The sequence below is a fragment of the Manacus candei genome, unplaced genomic scaffold (genome assembly GCF_025592945.1).
Source record: "Manacus candei isolate 608988 ecotype Guabito, Panama unplaced genomic scaffold, ASM2559294v1 h1tg000014l, whole genome shotgun sequence".
Classification (NCBI taxonomy): Eukaryota; Metazoa; Chordata; class Aves; order Passeriformes; family Pipridae; genus Manacus; species Manacus candei.
Window position 1 is genome coordinate 43,551,359 of NW_026138062.1, and position 21,944 is coordinate 43,573,302.

At 41.2% G+C, this 21,944-nt stretch overlaps 1 protein-coding gene across 1 annotated transcript in view; it reads right to left on the reverse strand.

Moving 5' to 3' along the window:
• The window catches only part of HEPHL1 (hephaestin like 1), a 33,774-nt gene extending 12,171 nt beyond the window's left edge, over positions 1-21,603 (reverse strand). Inside the window, exons 1-11 of the mRNA XM_051780350.1 lie at positions 21,369-21,603; positions 12,683-12,927; positions 11,735-11,947; positions 9,770-9,949; positions 8,537-8,791; positions 7,407-7,575; positions 6,585-6,721; positions 6,295-6,426; positions 3,385-3,596; positions 2,820-2,970; positions 1,393-1,605 (exon numbers count right to left, since the gene is read on the reverse strand). Coding sequence (XP_051636310.1) covers positions 1,393-1,605; positions 2,820-2,970; positions 3,385-3,596; positions 6,295-6,426; positions 6,585-6,721; positions 7,407-7,575; positions 8,537-8,791; positions 9,770-9,949; positions 11,735-11,947; positions 12,683-12,927; positions 21,369-21,538 — 2,077 coding nt within the window. The 5' untranslated portion in view covers positions 21,539-21,603. The remainder of the gene's footprint in view (positions 1-1,392; positions 1,606-2,819; positions 2,971-3,384; positions 3,597-6,294; positions 6,427-6,584; positions 6,722-7,406; positions 7,576-8,536; positions 8,792-9,769; positions 9,950-11,734; positions 11,948-12,682; positions 12,928-21,368) is intronic.
• Positions 21,604-21,944: the final 341 nt, after the last annotated feature.

Consider the following 21,944-nt stretch of genomic DNA (forward strand, 5'->3'; position numbering starts at 1 on the left):
ATCAGCCTTTGCTGCAAGAGACTTCCCACTCAGCCCCTGCAGTTGTTCGGTGTAATCAGGATAATGGAGGCCTCTTTGCAGTACAGACACAGACACACTGTACCATAATGCTTGCTTATAACCATTTCTGGATATGCACCTATATGGTGTAAAAACAATTGAGCTAAACTCCACAAAAGGCCAAGCCACCATAGGCCTTTCGGGTTTTTTGGTAGCTCTGATGGTCAAAGGCTGCAGTGATAGTGGGAGCATTTTTGGCATATCCATGGGCAGATTTTAATATTTATACTCTCCTTCTCTCTTTCCCATTTACTCAAGCAGAAGCTGACCACTGTGTTATCCTACACAGCTCCACCTGCTAGCACTTTGTGAAGGAGGAAAGCACTTTCACAGCTGGTCTGCATGTGAGTCAGTGATGGAACCAAAATTAGAAACATAGCTCTGTCCAGTCTGGATCTCAATCCGTTCCTTGTGATTCTAGGGCAAAAGTGATGAAAAAGATAAAATAACATGCAGTTAAATAAAATCACATACATTGGTGATTGTAGAGATCTGATAATTAATTCAATTTCCATTATTGCCAGTAGAAGGTTAGCTGGCAAAAATTAATAATCTCTTAGAATAGTTGTTTTGTGTGAGTCCTGCAATGCAGTTTCATGACAGATGGTGGAAATGTTTGGGATATGCATAAGAAAAGTATCTTTTGTCTTACAGACACCTGCACCAGAGATCTCACCTGGCATGTATGCAACACCAACATACCAACTCTCAGGTGCTGCGGCCAAGGATGGCCCTTGGCATAGCCTTGCACAACTCTGATGACTCTCTTGATTTAAACAGAGTTGCACCAATGTAAAACAAAGTAATGTTGCAGTTTTGGTTATGAAACTTATTTGCTAAGTCTCCCACAAACAATTCACCCCTTCTTAATTTGAAGTATGAAATACTGGATTACCCATGAGAATTAAAAGTGTCTTTAATGTGTTTGCTTCTGAAGAAACTCCTAAAGACTGACTATTATCGGAAAGTTATTGCTGAAGTCCTAAAATACTTTAAATGATGCTGACTGTCCACATAACAGTGAATTTGCTCTTCTAAAAAAGCCTATTTTAAGAATTATTGAAATTCTGTGAGCATCCTCTTAGCTATCTCTCTGCCTGCTGCTCTTCCCATCCCAAGGTCATTGAAGCCTCCACTCTTTGATGCACATGGATATTTGATTTATAGCACCTTCCCAGAAAAGTAACCCAGACTGAATTCTCAGCTATGCCAGGTCTCCACAGTCTCCATGCTTTCAGGCTCCTTATGCAGAGCAGAGCATCTCACCAACTGTTATTTTGACTGACTGGTGTCTGCAAGTGCCACACCACCAAAATCAATTCATGAACATACCCACACGATCTGGCTGCATCAGTGCTGTCCCCGATAAATGAGGAAACAAGGCCAGTCCATCCCTTGTTGTCCCTCTGAGGTCAATGGTGTTCCCTTGAAAATGAACCCCGTGCATGTCATAGTGACTGCCCAGCCCGATGAGGTGCCAGGACACTTTGTCATTCTTGCACATGGTCAGGCCTGGCAGATTACCATACAAGTAGCCGTTGACAGCTGGAAGAGAAGGAAAGATCCCAGTTAGCAACAGGTCCACAGAAACTCAACACAGAACCTCCTAACACCTTCCTGGCAAGAGACCCATGGCTCAGCAAGTCACAGCATTAAAGGGGTATTTTGTGAAGCAAAGGTAGTGTTGGAGGACACCAAATTAATATATAAGTGCTATTCCTATAACCTCTGACCTTCTACCTTTTTGATTTTAACCTGTAAAGTCTTGTAATAGACTTTTGCAGTAATGTAGCACTCCTCTTCCGAGCTTTTCAGCATATCTTCCAGACACCAGTTAAGTGTATAAATTAGGTACCTCCTTTCAGCTGGAAGAATGTATAACTGTGTCATCAAGGCTATGGAGAGAGTCACAAAGACTCTTGGTTATAAATTCAGTTCTGATGGAGCCCTTTTAAGTTGTTTCTATCTTTGACTTCCACTTTTACTTCTTAAATGTATCCATTTCTTTTACAAGGGTGCTATGAGGCTAAATCCCCTAATCCTCAAATGTTTGCTGAGATCAGTGTGTGAAAGATGCTGTAACAGGACAAAACTTTAGTATGAGATCCACATAACAATGGAAGAATAAAATAGATGGGTCCAGAAGGCCCTAGGGTTTTGTAACCATATGTAGTCTCAGTGCTCTTCAGAAAACTAAAGCAAAGACCGGTTATGCGATCTGCTCAAGTCTGTCATGTCAGGGTTACCTTGGAGGAGATCCACACTGAAATCAGATACTTACATACAGAGATGATGTTTTAAATATTATTGGCCATTCCACTAGTCTTTGCCTCTCCTCTCCCAGAGGTGGTCACTGCCCAAGTGGGAGATGGCAGAGAAGAGCAGGTGGACCTTTATTGTCTGAATCAGTGCCAAGGCCATCAGAGAAATTTAAAACTAGTGTACATTGGCTTCTTCTGAAGTTGATGCCTGTTTCTGGCATTATGTCTTTCTATAGACCTAAGTATTGTATCTGAAAACTACACTCTATTCTCTTTCTCCAGGTATAGTTGGTAGGTGGATGCATTCATTGGTATTATGACTAGGGTTTCAACATGTACTCCAAGGGCATCAGGAGCTGACCATAAGCTGATTGACAGCTTTCCCCCTCACTCTCCAGTGCACTGCAGTTGGCTATGAATGATGATAAAACCAACCAACTCATCTTCCTATTATGATTGAAGAAAAGGTATTCATAACTAATATTAGGCATTTCATACCGTGCATTTTGTTGGATTCCTTGAAATTAGCATCATTTTCATCTACTTTTGAAGGGTCTCCAGTAAATGCTTCAATATTCTTGTTCAGATACCAGCTGTCATTCTCATCAAAGATTGAAAAGAGGAGGTAAAATTCTCTATCGATTCCTTTCTGTAGCCAAAAAAGAAGCCAAGACTTTTAAAAAGTATGTTCAATCAGAATGAATTTCTTTTTTTAACAATTTTTTTTTCCCTAGAAATCTGAAGCTGCCTTCTTACTAAGTCTGTGTAGAGATAGTGATTGTCATTCTTCCATCAGCCAGAAGGATAAATAAATTGTCCATTACTTGGGGTGAAAAAAGGCATTCATTGCATGAAAAAGATGGAAAAACTAGGGACAAGCCAGGATATTTAGGAATGACAGTTTCATCTTCTTAACATTCCCCCGAGGTCAGCTTTTACCCTGAGGACTGACCTTTGTTTAATCTCTGCAAACTGAATGGGGAACTGGGCAAATAGCCCATATGGGAACCCCCCCAGTGCACCACCCTCCTGTTAGGGACAAGCAGATGTTCACATTTGGCACCTGTGTCCCATCATGATTCAGTGTGTTCTTCCGACACACCAGCAGAGGCCCCACGAGGCCGGAGTTGGTGTCCTTGACGGCATCAGTGGCTGAGTAGTACAGATAGGTCAGGCATGGCGGGTCACTCTCTGTTGGACCTCCATTTTCAGGCACCCTCCATTTGTACGTGAAGGTTTCACCTGGCTTAACGTGGGCTCCTGGCTTCAGATAGCCTGCAGAGAGAAAATTGAGATGCAATAAGATTACAGGAAGGTTTTGTCTTTCTGACTACAAGGAATCAGGAAGACATAGCTGCTGATTTCTGTGGAGAAACTCCCACTTTCAACCACAGCTCAAGCATCATCTTGATGTCTCGGCAGTTATGCCATGGGGACGTTTCACCTGAGTCCTGTACCATGGGGACAACCAAGCTCATTCCCCGAAGAACAAGTTTAGCTGCTTCACCCAGACACCTTCCGACGCTGCTGTGGATTATCTGGATTCAATCAGACAATACAGCAGACCTCATCCTGGGTCTTAAATGGCTTCCTCTAATGTTTGTAGCTTACCTGCCCTATCATGAGATTTATCTGTGGCACAAACTCAGACTCTGGCACTTCATTAAGCACCAACAAAGCAATTACATTAGCAAGCGGAGCTGTAGCTGTGGGTCTTTAGAAATTCTAAACAAATCTGATCCTGATAATTGTTTCTTTTTGATTTTGAAGCAATGCACAGGATCCTTTGTCAGCATCCGCACAGAGTGGCAGATGTTACTTTTTTTGAAGGCTACTTTTAAAGGATTTAGGTCATTGTCTGCTACCATGCAAAGGGTGAATGTAGCACCTCGCATGTAATTTAGCCACTGTAAAGGAGTGTTTGTATTCACTCTGAGAGAACTTACAAAAGGGACTTGAAAGTCAGAAAAAGGGGTCAGCCCTGCAACCTTTGTAGAAAAAAAAAATGCAGAGTAACTTTTCTGGTCTTTGCTATGAGGAAGATAAAATCAGAAATTTTGTTTAACACTTAAGCATCCATTGGCTAGATTTTTTCATCATAGTCAGATGAGTCAGGCAGCAGCACACCACATTGATCTAATACTCCTCTCTAATATTGCAAGAGAATCCTCTTAAAAACTTAGACACAAGTGAAAACAACAGTATTAATTTTGAAGACATACTATTTACTGCGAATTGCAATACAGAGTACTGATTCAACAGTATCTTATACTACTAGACTCATCCTGCAGCAATGCTTAATAAGGAAAACATCGATCTGGAGTCAAAAAGCCTCTGAGACTGGACAAGTGTCAAACACAGCATGGAAGGGTGTTTCCTGAGGGCAGAACTGAAAAAACCTGTGTCTGCAAACATCTGTAGATATCTGCAGGCACGTTTATATACGGTATTTTCCCATGAATAGGCTGCACTCAGACAATGCACAGCCTTTGAAAAATCATTTATCTGTGTAAACCTACAGCTCCTGTGAGACTTCTACACTTGTAGATAGATATAATGGAAATCAAAGGCACAATGGTTAAAGGAGAGAAGGAGGAACGGAAATATTATTGATGAATCTGGAGTCAGGTTCCTCTCCAAACACCCAGAGGTGTGCAGATCACACAGCTGCTGAATTGCAGGGTTTTGTTTGATTTTGCTCCAGGCCAAAGTGTGAAATGTTGGAGGGCAAGAGATTGCTAAATTATAGCACGACAGAAGTGAGAGCAGAGGGAAGCTGCTCTTCTGTTGGGGAACTACCTCAGACATGGGTGGCATTAGGATCTGTGCAGATAACTTCAAGGCTGAACTCAAGCCAGTTGGGTTTTTTTGTGACTTGCCTGCTGGCAAATTTGTTGAGTTCCAAGGTCAGCAACTAGACACGACGATTTAATAAAGCCTTTTGCATTGATTTTATTGTATGATGAGTTTTACATGTTGACCTGGTTCTCTTAGTACAGTTTTCAAAGGAGGGATTATGTTCCACGAGTTTCTTTTTGATGTATTGTGGTGGAAACAAAGCAATTTAAGCAACAAGAAAACTACCTTTCTTTTCAGTGCTGCAAATGCAGCAAAAACTTTTTCAGAGATCACAACATTATCTCTAGGCTATGGATGGGATTCAGCTCACCTTAATCAAGCAATCTCAAACTCAATCCCTAATCCAAACTCTAGACTTCTGTAGTTGATGGAGACAGAATCATATCTCCAGAGGGTGAACTACTGTCTCCTAAAATAAGTGTTTTAAATATAAATGGGACTCATCACTCTCCGAAGGATTTGTTTCCTGTCACTGACTGTAAAAAATGCCTGTTGATTAAACATGCCGTTTAACATTTAATAGTTAAACTTAAGGAATAAATTTCCTACCCTTTCATAAAATTAGAGGAAGACTTTCTCAAATGCTCCATTTCAGTGTTTATCTATTTATGGGAGTTAATAAGGATTATCACTGTTTCACATTTCAGGGCAATCAGATAAAAATTGGCTTTGACACTGACTATCCCAACAGTAAAGCAAGAGCAACGCTGGCCTGGATTAGAGAATAGTGGATAGCTATATCTAAAGACTCAGCAGGGTCATCATGCCAGATCCTAAGATTCATAATTCTGGAGTATGTCCAGAGGACATCCACTGATTGCAGTGGAGTAATATTAGATTAGAACTAATATAAATTGGATTGTGCTTGTGACTTCTGTTCAACATGGACCTCGGCTAGTGTTAGACATCTTGTCTGGCACATATCCAAGGGGAAGAACACATTCACACACTGTGGAGTCCCATGGATTGTGACAGGTATGGTAGAAACGAACTTAATAAAATCATCCCTTCCATGCCTTAGTACCCACAAAAAGGACAAAACTGCAGAGCAGCAGCAGATTTTTAAACTCAGGTATTCTAGATGTGATGATACAGTAGTACAGTCTAAACTTACCATCTAGGTAGGGAGCACCTTCCGACAGCTTGCTGAAGCTTACACCATGGGCCATAATGCTGTAGCTTCTTCTGGCTTTGTTGGCAAAAGTAACCAGCACTATATCTCCTACTTCGGCTTTTATAATGGGACCTTAAAAAAGAGAGTGAGGGAAGCTATTAGAAGAACTACTCTCTAACATATTTCCACCAAAAAAAGAGGGGACTGCAAGCATTAAATTCCCCTCTGGATCCAAATGGTTCTGCATTCAAACCTGATATAGTGACAGGAGGGGAAAATATTCACTATACCAAGTATTCCCAGGTGCTTCATGTCCTCTGACCAAGTCTTCTTACTGAATGTTGCATCAGTGTATTCCACATAGCGAACTTTCCAATATTGTCCTCCTATTCTGTCAGTCCCTTGTGTGAAATAAGTTGCAGATTCACTGTGGAATTAGCAAATCAGACTGATTAAATAATTGGAGGTTCAGATGGAACCCTTCATTTCAGATAAAGTTATTACTCCAGACACAGGAGACATAACCCCAGAAGTTACTAGTTTGCATATACTTTTCTTGTAGACAAAGAGAGATATTACCAGTTAGAATTAGTTAACAAATGAGCATTCATTGTGCATTAGACTTTAATGTTTAACCCCAATTTACTCAGGGAGATATCTGTATCGACTTACCTTAGGGCAAGAACTGTGCACAGTGTATCTCTAATCCTTGTTGGCTTTTCTGGGAGACACTGTAATGCAGTTTGTCTTCATCAGTAATAGCAGAGGGGAAAATTCTACCATTATGGTGCCTCAGAAATGCACTGACTGTAGGTGTGAAAGCTGCCTGAGTAGTCTTGACAAAGGGTCATTAACTCTGTTGAACTTGGTGTGCCTCACTGGGGTCACTTTCTTCATGTACTTAATGGAACAAGATAAGTGTTTCCAGAAAGCAACTACAAGCATCACAGTTACGAATCTAACTTCCTGGCAAGGCTGTGTAAATCCATTCTTCCCTGCCCCTTTCAATTAAAATTAATAACAGTGCAGATCCCAGCCCTGGTGAATCACTGGGGAAGTCTCACACAGACTCCTGAAATCAAAGCACAACAGGAAAGGACGAGAAAACTCACCTGCCAGTGGCATTCAAACCCTGCCCAGTGAATTTATCATAACCATCAGGTCCGTAATTCCAGAGCACTTCTTCGGCAGCAATATAGTATCTTCTCATATGACTGATTGGTGAAGGGTGAGACAGGTTTTTTTGGCAGATCTGAACATCATATAGTGCCTCCATGCCACCTGGGAGGAGAAAGAGTCTGGAGACAGTCCCTGACCAGCTGCAGTGTCAGCAATCTCATGGATACAAATGCACATTCAAAACTCTCTGGGAGCTACATGGATTGAAAATAACTACCAGAGTAAATTTTTGTTTTAAAAGACTTTCTCTGCCTACACTGGGCCAGACGCCAGCGTCCTTCTTTTGCAAGGTCGTGCTTTATACCATGGGTGAAACCCACTGACAACAGTGGCACTCATTAGTTGGCTTATTTACTCAATTTCTTAATCGGTGTAAGGCTGGTAGAATGATTTGGGGCATCAGAGTGCCTCCAGAAGTCTGCAAAATGGCATCATCTCCCCTTGACTTTCATTGAAATAGAGGCTGGGTATTTCCACTGAAGGTATTTGTTGCTTGCCAGAATCAAGTCTGTTTTACCTGATGCAAATCCCACTGAAATCAATGTACAAGCTCACAGAAGTAAAAATTCTCCCAACTTATCTCTGCTATGATAATTATGCACTGCCCACTGCTGTGAGACCTACTTTATGATATGTGCTTTTGGGGTCTCGCACCACACAAGTATCACAACAGCACCATCAAATTCCTTCAGCTGGTATGGTTTTTTAAATATGTAAGTACTTGTCTACAACAAAAAGTGGTGACAAAGGCTCCTCTCATTGCTCATAAAAATCTCCTGTTTATGTAGAAAGCGTGGTGACAGTGCTGAGTCTAGCAAGCCTTCCTCATATGAGTTACACAACCAAGTCACTCATACTAGCTAAAGATTTGGGCCAACGTGTGTAAACTGGTGACTAAACTCATATTCATAATGTTTATCTGATGAAATAGTTCCAAAGTGCTTCAAAGTCACAAAAAAAGTGTCAAACCCTGCTTTTCCTGGAAACATCCCTCAGTTTTCTTTTCTGAACATAATAGAGTCTGGAACTTCTGAAAGGATGAGGGGGATCTATAGCAGCATACCTCGTAAGTGCTCATTAACCTGGCATGTTATCAGCCACCTCCCAGGGCTCCCAGGAGTCATCTCCGCTGTGATGAACGTTGCTGGGAACAGGCCGACGACATCTGCTCTCTGGTCTCTATTAGTGAATGTGTGGCCGTAGAAATAAGCAGCATGGATATCTATCTCGCTTCCCATGCCAAACAAGTGCCAGGACATGGAAGTGTCAGCACACATCTCCAAGCCGGGGAGATTGCCATAAATATAACCGTTAATAGCTAAAAACAAAAGTATGAGACTTTATGAGAGGTGAAAGAAAAGTGCCAAGCGCCTTTGATCCCATTTCTAAGGATGATTCTTCCCTAGCCCAGAAAAGAAACTGCCTGAATGTTCACACTGAATAAGGCCCTCACAGGCTCCTCCATGAAGAGTAACAGTTTGAACATACAGCTTACAGCTCTAGATGATCAAATGCCCCAAATTCTCTGTCTGTGTCTGTGAAAAACTTCCTGGGTAATACCAAGATGTTACAAAGGCTGAGTCACAATCAAAAAGGTCAGATAATGAAGTTAACTTGTTCTGCAGCTATTTAGCATGGTTGAAGCCTATTTGCTCTTATGCTGAGTCATAAATATGCCATTATATGCCAGGCTTAAGCAATTCAGATTTGCAAATTATGATATCAGTCAAATCAGTCTAGTCAGCTTTTTCTTCCTCAGCTTCCACATCTGACAATGTATCAGGACACTCAGAGAATGAGACTCATATTCTGCAAAGTATTTTAGCTCCTAGACTCCCTGGAACAACCAAAATATACTGAACTATCTGGAATTAACTTCTTATACCAGATGTCCAAATGGCACAAAGCACTACTGGCCAGTGGGTCTCTGAAGGGCAAGAGTGGTTGTACCAGTCACAAGTCCTTTGAGAACTCTTCCAATACACACATCTCGAAGTGCTCTGCAGCTTTCTTTTCTCTTTTCACAGCTGGACAAACAAATGGCTTAAATCTGTTGCCTAAGATAAAATGCTAAACAAATGGCAGAGCTGGGCATGAAAGCCAAATCTCCTTTCTGCAAACCAGTGTGTCATGCTTTATTTAGGGAGAGGCTTTTATCAACAGAGTACTTCAAAATCCTGACTCATTTCTTGCTGCCACAGATAAAGGAGAGACATTACAGGGGACAGAAAGCTCTACTGAAGTGAAGAGGCTGCTGACTGCTGTAGGTCACCATTTACTCAAGAGTCCTTCTCACCATGCATTCGGTTGCTGGTCTGGAAACCTTCATCCTCTTTGTCCACTGTGTCTGGTTCTAAGCAGAAGGTGTTTATATTCTCATCGAGGTACCAGCTGAAGTTTTCATCTACAATGCTAAACATCAGGGCAAAAGCATTAGCAGCACCAGTCCCTTCTATTGTGGTGTCATCTGCAGTTCCTAAATTGCAAACAAAAAGGAAAGTGATAAAAAAAGCCTTGGAGGGGATAGAATTTAAAAGTGAAGATAACCTTGGAGCATTCAAGGAAATACAGTGCGCTGCCCATGTTCTACAGGGCAGGATGAATCTCCTAATTTTGCTCTTCTAGGACATCTTGACTCCCCTCCAACAGACTTTGAACAGATGAGTGCCTCCAGAAGGCAGTTCATCTTGTGTAACTCAAGCTGATATTTCAGTACCTCTTTGTTTTGACATAAGCACAAGTACCTGTCAATATTTGTTGTCCCATTTCCCCCTCTTTGGCCTGCTGCACCCAACCCTGCCCTTCAGTCAGTGTTAGTTAGCATCTGTGCACAGTGAGCTAATTTGTGGGCCTGATCTAGCCAGAAAGAAGGGAGGGTTCTTTTTGACTGGGAATTAAGGAGGGGAGAGTGGTAGCCTGCATTTCTGTTGCATTGAAGCACTGCTGAATCATACCACCAGAAAGGCCATTTAAATGTGGCTCACTCTCCACAGACTAATGAGGAATCCTTGCAAACTATCTAGGACTAGATACTTAAATTTAAAAAGGCTGAAGGCAGGATGAATAGAATCTATTCCAGGTAAGTTCAATACAATTATGCAAAGGATCACTTGGCAAACAACCTGAGACTATAGGAGTGGCCATATCCAGGAGTCTTATTATCCATTGGCAGCTGTAAACTTCATCTAATTGTCCAGTCTGTCTCTGAGCCCATGAAAACCTTTGCTTCTCCTGCCTTCTACAGGAGACAGCTCAGAGACTTGCTGTCAGTCTTGTGTCCACTGCTGTGTGGATGAGTAGAGCAGTAACATTATGTAGATATCCACTTTGATGAATTCATCAGCAAACATGCAGATAACACTGGCCTTTCAGGCTAGGATTGTTTAGAATGTGCTATCTCCTAGCTTCATGTATTGTTGTGTAGTTATCAGTTCAGTTTCACATATTCAGGCAGTTCTGCAGATTTCAAAGGAAATTTCCAAGAAAATAGAAGTCAGAAACATTTTAATTGTGTGAGTTAAGCTGGAGACAGGGCCTGTCCTTTCCACATTGAAGTCTTTCTCTTCTTCATATGTAAAACCTGCTTCACTTAGATGTTCTGTACATAAAATCTGGGCTGATATTGTACTATGGGAGTTACTGGAAAGAAGGGGCATAGTTATACGTGCCCAGAGACAGAGGTGGCAATGGCTCAGCTGATCAAGGGGAGAGGGCTGGTAGATGATGTCTCCAGCAAAACATTAGCAGGCTATAAGGTACACAGGACAGGCTGTTCAGTGCACACTCCCCTATGGTTATAAGATACAACTTTTGAGCAAAAATAAACATATGATTTGTGTGGGGAAATAATTACAAATACTGGGCTTTCAAGTATGTAAACACTGTTGCCAAAGTCATCTGCCCAGCCCTAATTTCATTTCCAGAGCAATGAGTCCTTTGTTCTTCCTGAAATTACCCGAGTTTGGGAACATTTATAGTTGGTCTCAGCCACGACAGGATGGTCACAGAGCATGCTGCAGTCCCTCCACCAGCTGAGGTAAATCTCTCATGAAGCCAAAGGGGAGCAGGAAGGGGGTTGTCCCAGAGCTACAATACCTACCCTGGGATGCTGCTGGAATGGCCCATCTATTCCTTGCCCCTTTTTATGGGCTATGTAGGGATAGACTCTAGACCATCATGATTATACCTGTAAGCAAAAATGACTGTTAAGATGCCAAGCTTGGCAGAGGGGTTTGCTCTATCAGTGTTTCTAGCTCAGTACCTTTTTTACACACCAGCAGAGGCCCAATTAAACCAGATGCAATATCTCTTGGTGTGTCAATGTGAGAATGGTAAATCCAAGTCAAGCAGTTTGAGTCTGCCAAAGTTGGGGAATAATCTTTCCTTACTGGCCATGTGTATGTGTAATTTCCACCAGGAACAACAAAGTCGTCCTCCTTGCTTTTACCACCGGTTCCATCAGGGTAAAGTGCTCCTAATACATAAAAAGAAAAAAGGAAGCTTTTAGCCCCTCCTTAACTGATTTTGTTAAATAAATGTGTAATTTATTCTATTTAACACTTGTTTATAAAATAATAACAGCACTCAAACACAGAATCACTGAGACATTGTGAAAAAACTCAATATTCCTGGCAATCTCATCACAAAAATATTGAGAGTTAAAATCCGTGTTTTATCAGTAGAAAAAGCTTTAAAAATGCTCTTTTTTCTTGTTTCTTTATTTTCATCAGTCATCTGCACATTTTGTCAGCTAACATTATGTATCTTCTCACAGAAAACTGATGGGGGTACTGAATGTAGGCAAATCCACACAATCCTCTAACAAAGATATACATACATAGGTTTGGGATTCTGAAAACCATATCATGGCTGTTATAACCCAAAAGAGAGGAAAACATTTAGTTGCAAGAACTCCATGCATTCAAATAGACTAAATATGTGAAAGGAAGGAGGGAAGATGTTTTGGTTACCTACAATTCAGAAAAATAATTCCGGAACAAAGACCCATCTAACCCGTTTCAGTACTGGATTTATCCCAAACATCGAAAGTTTGTGCTAAAAAGTTTTAAGAGATGAGGCTGTTCCTGGTTTTAGTGATCTCAAGTACTCTGATGTCAACGTCCATAACAAGAAATACTTAAACAGACTTTTAGCCATGATACAAGTTACTCCAGGAGGAAAAGAGAGGAAAAGGCAAACGAGCGTTTACCTTCAGAGTCCTTGTCATAGAAGACCCCATGTGGATGCACAGAGTATGGGCGGGAAGCAAAGTTTTTTAGATGGATGATAAAGACATCCTCTTCTTCTGCCTTCAGGACTGGCCCAAGGAATCCCAGCCATGCTGCTTTGGGGATCTCTTGGGAGTAAGTGTCATCTGTGAATTGCCTAAAAATAGCCTTTTTGTACACACGTCCTATTCGGTTGGCTCCTCTTGTCGCATACACACTTGCAAACCTAGTGTTGGGAAGAGAAAATAATTTAGAGACAATAAACCTCACTTAAGAATTGATCAAATAACTGGTGCTTACAGTGAAGATAAATTGTTCCCTGCACAGGCCACGCAGCTGGTGGAATTAGAGCTAAGGAGTAAATCTGAACAGGACTAGCAGGGTCCAAGCCCCTTTCTGTACAATAACAACCATCTACTTGCAGGTCTGGTCTTTAGCGCAGTTGCTACAAGTCTTCATTGAGGACTGGCCACTCAAGCCCTTCTGTACAGTTTTAGCAGCTTCTCCCTCTTTTGAAGGTTTGAAACCTCACCTCTGAAAGCATGACTGTTCAGTACGAAAAGAAACCCAAATTAAGTTTTTTCAAAAGTCAGTAAGAGCAATTCTAATCAGATAGTTTGATTCCCTGAAGAATAACATTAAATGTGTTTTGCATGAAACGCATAATTTCTACATTCCAGAGTCTGTGTTTATAGCAACTTCAAGTGATGGAGAACCCACCATATGGTCAGTGGTTAACATAGTATAGCTTTTAAATACCTGCTTCCTTTGAAACCTGAATTGTATTTCCAATCTAATATCATCCAGCTCCACACTCCAACTGGTTTCCATCAAGCCCTCTCTCAGATCAAAGGATTCACATGCCATCAAGAACTTCTTTTCTATGCAGACACCTGCATAAGTTTTAATTAATTGACTAAATTGCCTCCTACCTTTCTTCTGGACAAACCAAGTACACTGACATTCTTTATGCCACAAATCTTTCCCAAAGCTCTTTTTTGAAAACCAGTATTTCCCTATCTCTTTTGAAGTCTAAACATAAGCACTCACACAATAGGTACATAATGTTCTAGCTAGGGCCAGAGGTGTTCCCAGTCAATATTTCTCACACAACTGGGAAATAGTTTTTTCCTTTTAATTATAGCGTCATACTCGCAACCCATGTGCATCCCAACTGTGATGATATAAAATCCATTTTTTGCTTCTCTCCAGGTTAGAGTTGATAATCCCTAATTATCCCACACAATGAGGGCAGAAATGAAATGCTTTGCTACACAACCAGCAGCGGATTGTATAACCAACTTCACTGTAGTTGACTGCTCCATGAGCTTTTTCATTCCCTGAAGATTTTTTGAACTTTCATGGTTCCTAACAAACTCATAAAAAAAGCTGAACTAAATTTTCCTGAAGTATCACTGGCAGAAATACAGCAATTTTATATTCATTGTGAGTTTTTGAGACTGGTCAGTTCACCTGCTTAATCAATTTTTTTTAGATGCTTTTGTGAAGTGCCAGTAACCTAAGTGGTGGATATTGCATGAGTTGAAAGGTATGATTTGCTGTAAGCTCTTCACCATAAGATACACTACTCCTGCTACCCAAACCATTCTATGATTCTATGATTTCTAGGACACCATAACTCACAACATCCCCCATGTGGTCATTGCATCTCCATTGTCACTGTCTAAAACAGGCCCTTGAATTGATTCAGATATAAAAGCCTCCAAAAAGAATATTTTTTCATTTAAAACATGAGTTTTATAACAAGCCACAAGCTTTGGCACAAACTGAAACACTGCCAATGATACCGCTGTGGCAGAAACAGTCGATGGGGATGGCGGGGAAGGGACAGAAGTTTCTCAGTCTGCTTCTTCACAGAAAAACATATGTCACATAAATACACCCCAAAAGCACAGTTAAGGAATGAGTTGCCAAGAAATCTGGATTTTCAGTGAACTAGCAGGTCTGTGGTAACTGTCTGTGCACATAGCAAGACCTGGCAAGTCACACTGCATTCATCAAGGAGAAGATACCTTCCGCTGCCTGGGGGGAAGAGCTACTACAAAGTCTTTACCATAGAGTAATAAATAGTGTCAGTAGGAGTTCAGTGTAAATGCACATGCTTCCTTACCTCATGGCAACATATTCATGTGGCTATGCCTTAATTCGAATTATGAATTGATTTTTTTAACTATTTATAAGAAATTTTCTTTAGAAAAATATCTAATAGATTTTTTTGAAAAGTCCCTATTTTCAGGAGAGATTTTTTTTCCAATTTCATCAGCAACCAATATTTTAGTGAGATGCTGCAATGGCACCATACTTTCCCCATGGTGACAGTGTCTTTATGCCCTTGGCTTTCGTGCCAGACAATTTTGCACACTCTCCCATATCACACCTGGGACACATTGTCTCTCCTGAAGAAGGAGAATCGTACCCCAGAAAAATGCACTGCTTGGTGAGGCTTTGTTTGATGCTTGACATGAGCCTAGCTCTTTTAAATGCATAGATCAGGGATTCCAACATCCAGTTAATTACTGAAGTTCAAGAAATCACCCTAAGAAAATCCTCTAGGCTTAAGCACTGGAGACTTTCTCGTATAAAGCCATGCTATAATATCTGGATCTTTGCTTGTCTCCTACTTAAAGCCATCTAGGAGGCAGGAAAAGAAGCCTTTTTAGTGGCAGTTTTCTGAAAGGGGCCTATTCAAACGATCCCCTTGTTTGGAGCTGCAGAGCCCACTGTCAGTGCAATAGGTATCAGCTGCAGCACTCACAGTGTAGGTGATGCTCTGTATGCACAGAGACGTGTATTTTCAGCACATCCATTTGTTTGCCCTCAGTACCTGAGAACAGGGCTCACCGGTGGTTGTTAGACCCGCTCTAGGTGCCCAGGCTACCCCATTTCATCCAGGAGGATTTTGGGTGCCCACCTCAGCATTGCAAGTAGCTGGTAGGTCTGTGCTTCTTTACAGGTATATTGTGCTGCACATTACAGTGCTTAAAGTCCTTTGCAGAATCAGAGAATCACAGAATATTCTGAGTTGGAAGGGACCGGCAAGGATCACTGGAATACCCACGTTGGAGCTCGCGCCAAAAGGTTTCTTATCCGTAATTCCTCTCTTGTCACAAGAAGACAAACCTTCTCCCTCCCTCTTCATACTTCCCTGCTCACTGCAAACTGTTTCATCCTCCCAGTGATTTTGTGATATCACTGCCTGAACCACTTCCATCTTTCTGGTCTTGTGCAGATGTAAGAACTGCTGCTCTAAATTTTAACTATCTCCCTCCAGCTCAGTCGTCAGCCTACACATAATGCTCTGCCAGCTCCACTCCCGATAGCAAAGGGCAATACTCCATCCTCTGGGGCTGTACCCATGAAAGTTTCCTGAATTCCCTCCTTCATCTCCTCTAGTCAGGGCAGTCTTGAGGTTACATACAGAGATAAGCAGGCTTGCAAATTAGGGCATAATCTTGTTCAAACTAAGAAAGCCGTGCAATCCTGCCTTTATTTTTGTGCCTGGTTTCATTTTGCTGCCTGACCACTCTCAGTATTTCCTAACATCCAAGGAAAGGTGGCAATGCAAATGAATGGAACCGTGAGTTATTAATATGGAATTAACTCTAATTCCTTAAAATAAGTGTTAACATAATTACAGACATCCATGTCCCTGCAATGATGAACAGTAAGTCTCTTCCAAATGAGAGAAGGAGTAAAACAAGAGTGTCACATAGATTCTACTTCAAGACTAGAAATGCAGACAATCTGCTGTGTCCAGTAAGGATCATGATTTAGGACAGGATCATGAGTGAAGTGTAATTTCTCCACTTATTTCTTTCACCACACAGAAGAAGTGTTTTGCCATGATTTTTACCATGTTTATGTTATCTTTGATCTTAAGGTTACAGCCTAACAGATGTTATGTTTTCCAAGAGGTGCTTACACCAGTACTGTGTTATAGTGTGCATAGTCAAGTAAACAGCTCCCTAGTAGCCTGGAGACAGATCCTCTCTAATAGAATTTTGAAGGCTTCTGAGTTTGTTTGCTGCTGTAATCACCACTGAGTGCCAAAAAATCAGCATTCAGAATAACTAGCAGATATGGACTCCCAAATTTTTTCCTGTAGTTAACATTGCCAATAGCTGCTGTACAGTCCTGGGTGAAACTGTAGGCAAATGAAAACTTCCTTTTATTTTTATTGTTCCACTAAAGTTCCACAGATTTTACACTGGCAAACATTTAAACAAGTATCTTCATGGGTTTATTCCCTAAAATGTGTTGGTGGTGAAACCTTCCTTACTCTCTATCCTCTTCATATACTCAATGACTGAGTTTATAACATCTTTTTTACCTCAGAGTTCCAGATTTTTCCTGTGGTTGAATTAAGCAGGGATAGTTCCCATGGCTCCAGACTGCCCCTACCATTTTAAGCCCTGGGTCATATAATCTGTTTAGGGTAACTGTCTGCCAAACCATGACTCCCTCGCTAAGGCCAGTGCAGTGTCTGTTCTTGAGGAATAGCCAGTGGAGGGGGACTGGTGGTGCCAACTCACCTTTGTAGATGGTGCCCTGGCCGCAAAGCATCAAACAACAAAGTAAGTTGTGTATCCTCAAAAGAGAGAGATACAGAGTCCTCAAACAATGTTTTAGGCTTTTTCTGACCCACATGAGCCAGGGAAAAGGTCAATCAAATTCATAAAATCTTAGATGAAGCTCTGAGGTGACACTGGTGTGGGATGGTGGCTTCTCTCCTACAATAAACTTGTACTTCCCCTGAATTCAATAATAAAAGTCCTCTCAGGCTTCATTAGAGCCAGGATTTCACCTCCAATGCCCTTTTGATGTTGACCCTTCCCACAATGATCATCTCTGCTGTTGCAATTGGGTTACTTGGCCACATAATGACTCAGCCATTAGTTTAGCATCTGTGACGACAGTTTCACCGTCATTTGGCTGGGTGGGATCTCCTCATAGGCAAATTGCTCAAAACATGTTTGATGCTGTGGTAACAAAAAACACCCGTTAGTGTTGGTACGTGCAAGACTTGGCCCAGATAAATGTAGAATTGGTGTTCTAAAGAAAAGGGATGAGCTGTTACATCAGGCAAATCTTACTAACCTCTACCACCAGCAGAGCAAGATTTAAGTGTCCATAGTATAAACTAGTATCAAATTAATTTAAAGGAATTATCAACTAAACTTTAATCCTGAAGGCTGAGCTACAGTAGGGAGAGAATGACTCATGCATGTCAAGACACAACACCTAGGTGTATTTTCCTTTTGAAAGGTCATTTCCCATGTGACCATTAAAGGGAACAGGTAACATCCAAACTCACCCTCCTACTGCAGTAATACCCATGCCCTAACTCACAAAGTCTGCAGCACATCCAGCAGCACTGACAGCACCTTGTACCTTGTGTGTCCAGTCCAGCATGGTTTAATGATGCAAACTCTTTTACCAGTTATATCAGGTGGGAAGGGATGCTGAACACCTTCTTAGCTCACCTATGCCCAGTGGCCATAATTAGGATCTGCAACTTCAAAAGGCCCTTGTGCTTCAGAAAGTGTAAATTTAATTTTGAAGGGATAACAGAGAATGAAATTTCTTTGTTTCATTCATAACACTCCAAATTATGAGAATTAGTAGAACAGCTTAAGGCCTCAATTAGACAAAACAAAAGGAAGAGGTGAACAGTCTCATTATTCTCTTTACATAAAAAGTACTGATGTGCAGCAAGATACTTGTGATACTTGTTCTGTGCAAGCAGTAGACAGGCCCTTGAGCACTGCAGTAAGACAAGGCATAATAAAAATTATCATCCAAGTAGAATAGTTATGCTAACACAGGGCTGGGTTTGGGCTAATCAGCTCTGGGGAGAGCCAGCCTTTTCAGCTCACACCCATGGAGGTTCTGATGCAGCACTAGGATTCCTGGCTCCAGAGGCAGCTCACTCAGCACCAGCACAGCAGGAACTGAGTGGCATAGCTGTGTTTGGTGCCAGAATCAGCTCACTTGATTTCCAGCCCCATGCCTCAGCTACTGAAGCCTCCTTTATCCTCTTTATTCCTAAATACTGAAGGTTGAGGAAGATATTATTGACTTTGGCATAACAACATTGAAAATCATCTCTTTAATGTCACTATCTGATCCAGGTAACGTAACACTTTCCATTGCAAACTTGCTAATTCAGGATTTTCATTAAGTACTGAAGAATAAGTGTTTTTGATTATATCTCTGTGGGCTTGCTAGGGAATCAAAGGGTGCATTCCTTTATGTGTATGCACCAATTCTTTTAAAGATAATCAGTTTGTCTGCAACCTCTTTATCTTCACTTGCCTCACAATAAAACTGGGATAGTGCCCCATCAGATGGGTGCTATGAGGATGCATCACAACGTGAGAAGTGCTAGGCTCAGCGAGCACAGCGTTGCTGCTTGCAGAACACAGCTGGCTTAAAATGTATCCCTGTCAGTACCTGGGAAATAATCTTTAAACTTTGCTTATAGAACTACATTTTTTATAACATCCATAGGAACCAATTAATTAGCTGAAAAGTAGCCCATTAGTATGCTACTTTAAATTTACATTAGAGGTTATCCTAAAGAACTGAATAGTCAAAATAGTTATTACTGGTTCAGTATTTAACCCACATGCTTATGCAGACACACTATTATTCCAGAATAAAGCACTTCATTCTGGCTCAAGTCAATACAATTTGAAAATGGAATAAAATAATAACAAGAATCACTTAATTATTCTGCATGAAGGGAGTTCATGGCAAACAGTTCCTCAGCCTTGAATGTGTACTCCACATTAAAATCCTCTGTGGGTAAATCCTTTGGAATTAGCATTCTGTAATTATTACATTACAGTGATGACTGAAGACACAAGCTATCTTCCCTCCCTGTCTTGCCATTTTGTGAAAGGCATTGCATTTGTGTCACAGACTTAAAAGTAAATGTGCTACTTGATGTTCAGGGAACACAAAGTGCAGACAACCTCAGAAATACAATTTACAGAACAAGTTCTAATCTGTCTAGTGTATTGGACTGGATTTACTATTATATAGTGAGAGGTCTTCTGGTTTAGTGAGTAGAGAAAGTTACCCTCTGCTATAAAGAGTAGGAAAGTGAGAAATTCAAGAATTTAACACAAATGAGGAATAACCTTGCCAGAAATGCTTGTTTTCATGGGCTTGGAACAAACTATTCTCCTGAATTCTCCCTATAAAGGTTAACACTTACTGACTTGGACCTTTATTTATTAAAAGTATAATCATAAACTTGTGTTGAAAAATAAAACTCTTTATTACCTCCTGCTTGTGGCAAAATAATTTTCTTTATGAAATACAGCTGAGAGTGATTCAAAAATTATTGGCCAGTAGAGAAAAGTCCAGCATTGCTTGAGATTTCCTGAAAAGTCAGAAAGGACATTTCCATTTCTAACTCCTGGAGTGCACCATCCAGCTCCCAGTGTGCTTCCAGATCTGGTATGGGCACCAGGAACTCCTCACTCACTCACAGTTCCCACCTCAATCCCAAGTCTAGATTCAGAGGAAGGACCTCCAAACTATATCTATCATGTCGAAGATATCAATGAAATATTACAAATATTCCCACACATGCTTGAAACCCATGCTGTACAAGGTAATGGTTTTAAACTAAAAGAGAGTCAATTTAGATTAGATATAAGGAAAAAGTTTTTCTCAATGAGGGTGGTAAAACACTGGCACACACTGCCCACAGAGGTGGTGGATGCCCTATCCCTGGAAACATTTAAGGTCAGGTTGGAAATGGCTCTGAGCAATCTGATCTAGTTGAAGGTGTCTCTGATCATGGCAGGGGACAGGGACTAAATGACCTTTAAAGGTCCCTTCCACCCCAAATTATTCTTTAGAGAGACACCAAGGATCAGTTCTACCTCCATCTAATGTCCAGGTGTGGGAGGAACACACAGCCAACCCCAGAAGTACAGACATAAGAGCAGACACCTGTTTTCCACTGGCCAAGGCACAGTTCATCACAGTGCTTACCTAGGCTCTCCATTTTCAGTTCTGGTGATCACCAGGAATTCTGTCTGACCATTCACTGTTTTATATATAAGCATTTATCAAATAGATTTTCTAAATGGAGGTCCCCAAAGCTGTATACATTTCAGGGATATAGGGACTTGTATCTCATTCATAGGTACTGTACACATTTCACAATATCATACCAAGTTCCCCAAATGTTATCATCTCACAGGGAGAAAACTTAGAATCTTTTGGCAGTTAAACAGACTTTTGTGTCTTATTGGAAGATGCTGTGTTTGATTATAGCAAAGTTGGGGTTTGCTTTTGGATATCCCAGAAATACCTGCCTCTTCATGAAAGACACACAGGGGATTTTAAGTCCGCTACTTGATGCTTTCTTGACAAATATCAGTTCCTTAACATCCCCTTCAAATGCACATTTACTATCACCTTGCTTAATCAACCGTGATGGAAGAGAAGTCTATCAAAGTCTACTCTTGCCTCAAAGCTGAAATCCCAACTATGACAATGTCATTAGAATAAAACCAAGAAAAAAAAAGCCATCTTACAACATTTTCAGCAATATTAACCATGTTAACCGATTTTGTTTAAAGCTGTTGATACACCTTCAGCTTATCGAAGCCTCCAGTCACTTACTTGTCCTCTAAGAGGCTTTGTCCAGTGATCAGATTTTTCCCAGATGGTGCATAGTCCCAGTTCTCTTCCACAATTCCCAAGTAGTATGTTCTGGTCTTTGCTTCTACCACTGCAAGCAGCCAGAGGAACCCCAGGGTGCAGAGGCAGCCACCACGCTGCTCAGGAGACATTTGTGGTGGTGACTGCGAGGTTGGCAGCGGGCAGGCAGCAGCAGGATGCACCACAGGGAGCTCACGCCTCCCTCCCTCCCAGCTCTCAACAAGTTATAAGTAAGGAAGGGACAGAGCAAAGCTCCTCCTTTTCAGCAGGTTAGGACTCGGATAGGTAGAGAGCTCGGCTATGCAGAGCAGGGCTAGGCAGGAGTTTGCTGTCATGGCAGGACCTTTGCCAATGCTTTGGTGAGTGCATAAATTGCTCACTTACCTGCCCAAGCTAGAGCCAGTCGCTGGTTTTTAGAAGTTTGGATGCTCTTTTGTCCTCTTTTCTAGACTAGGTGATATGACATATTGAGGTAGATCGTGGTTTTGACACCTCTGTAAAAACCCTTTTTAAAAAAATTTTATTTTAACTTCTTTA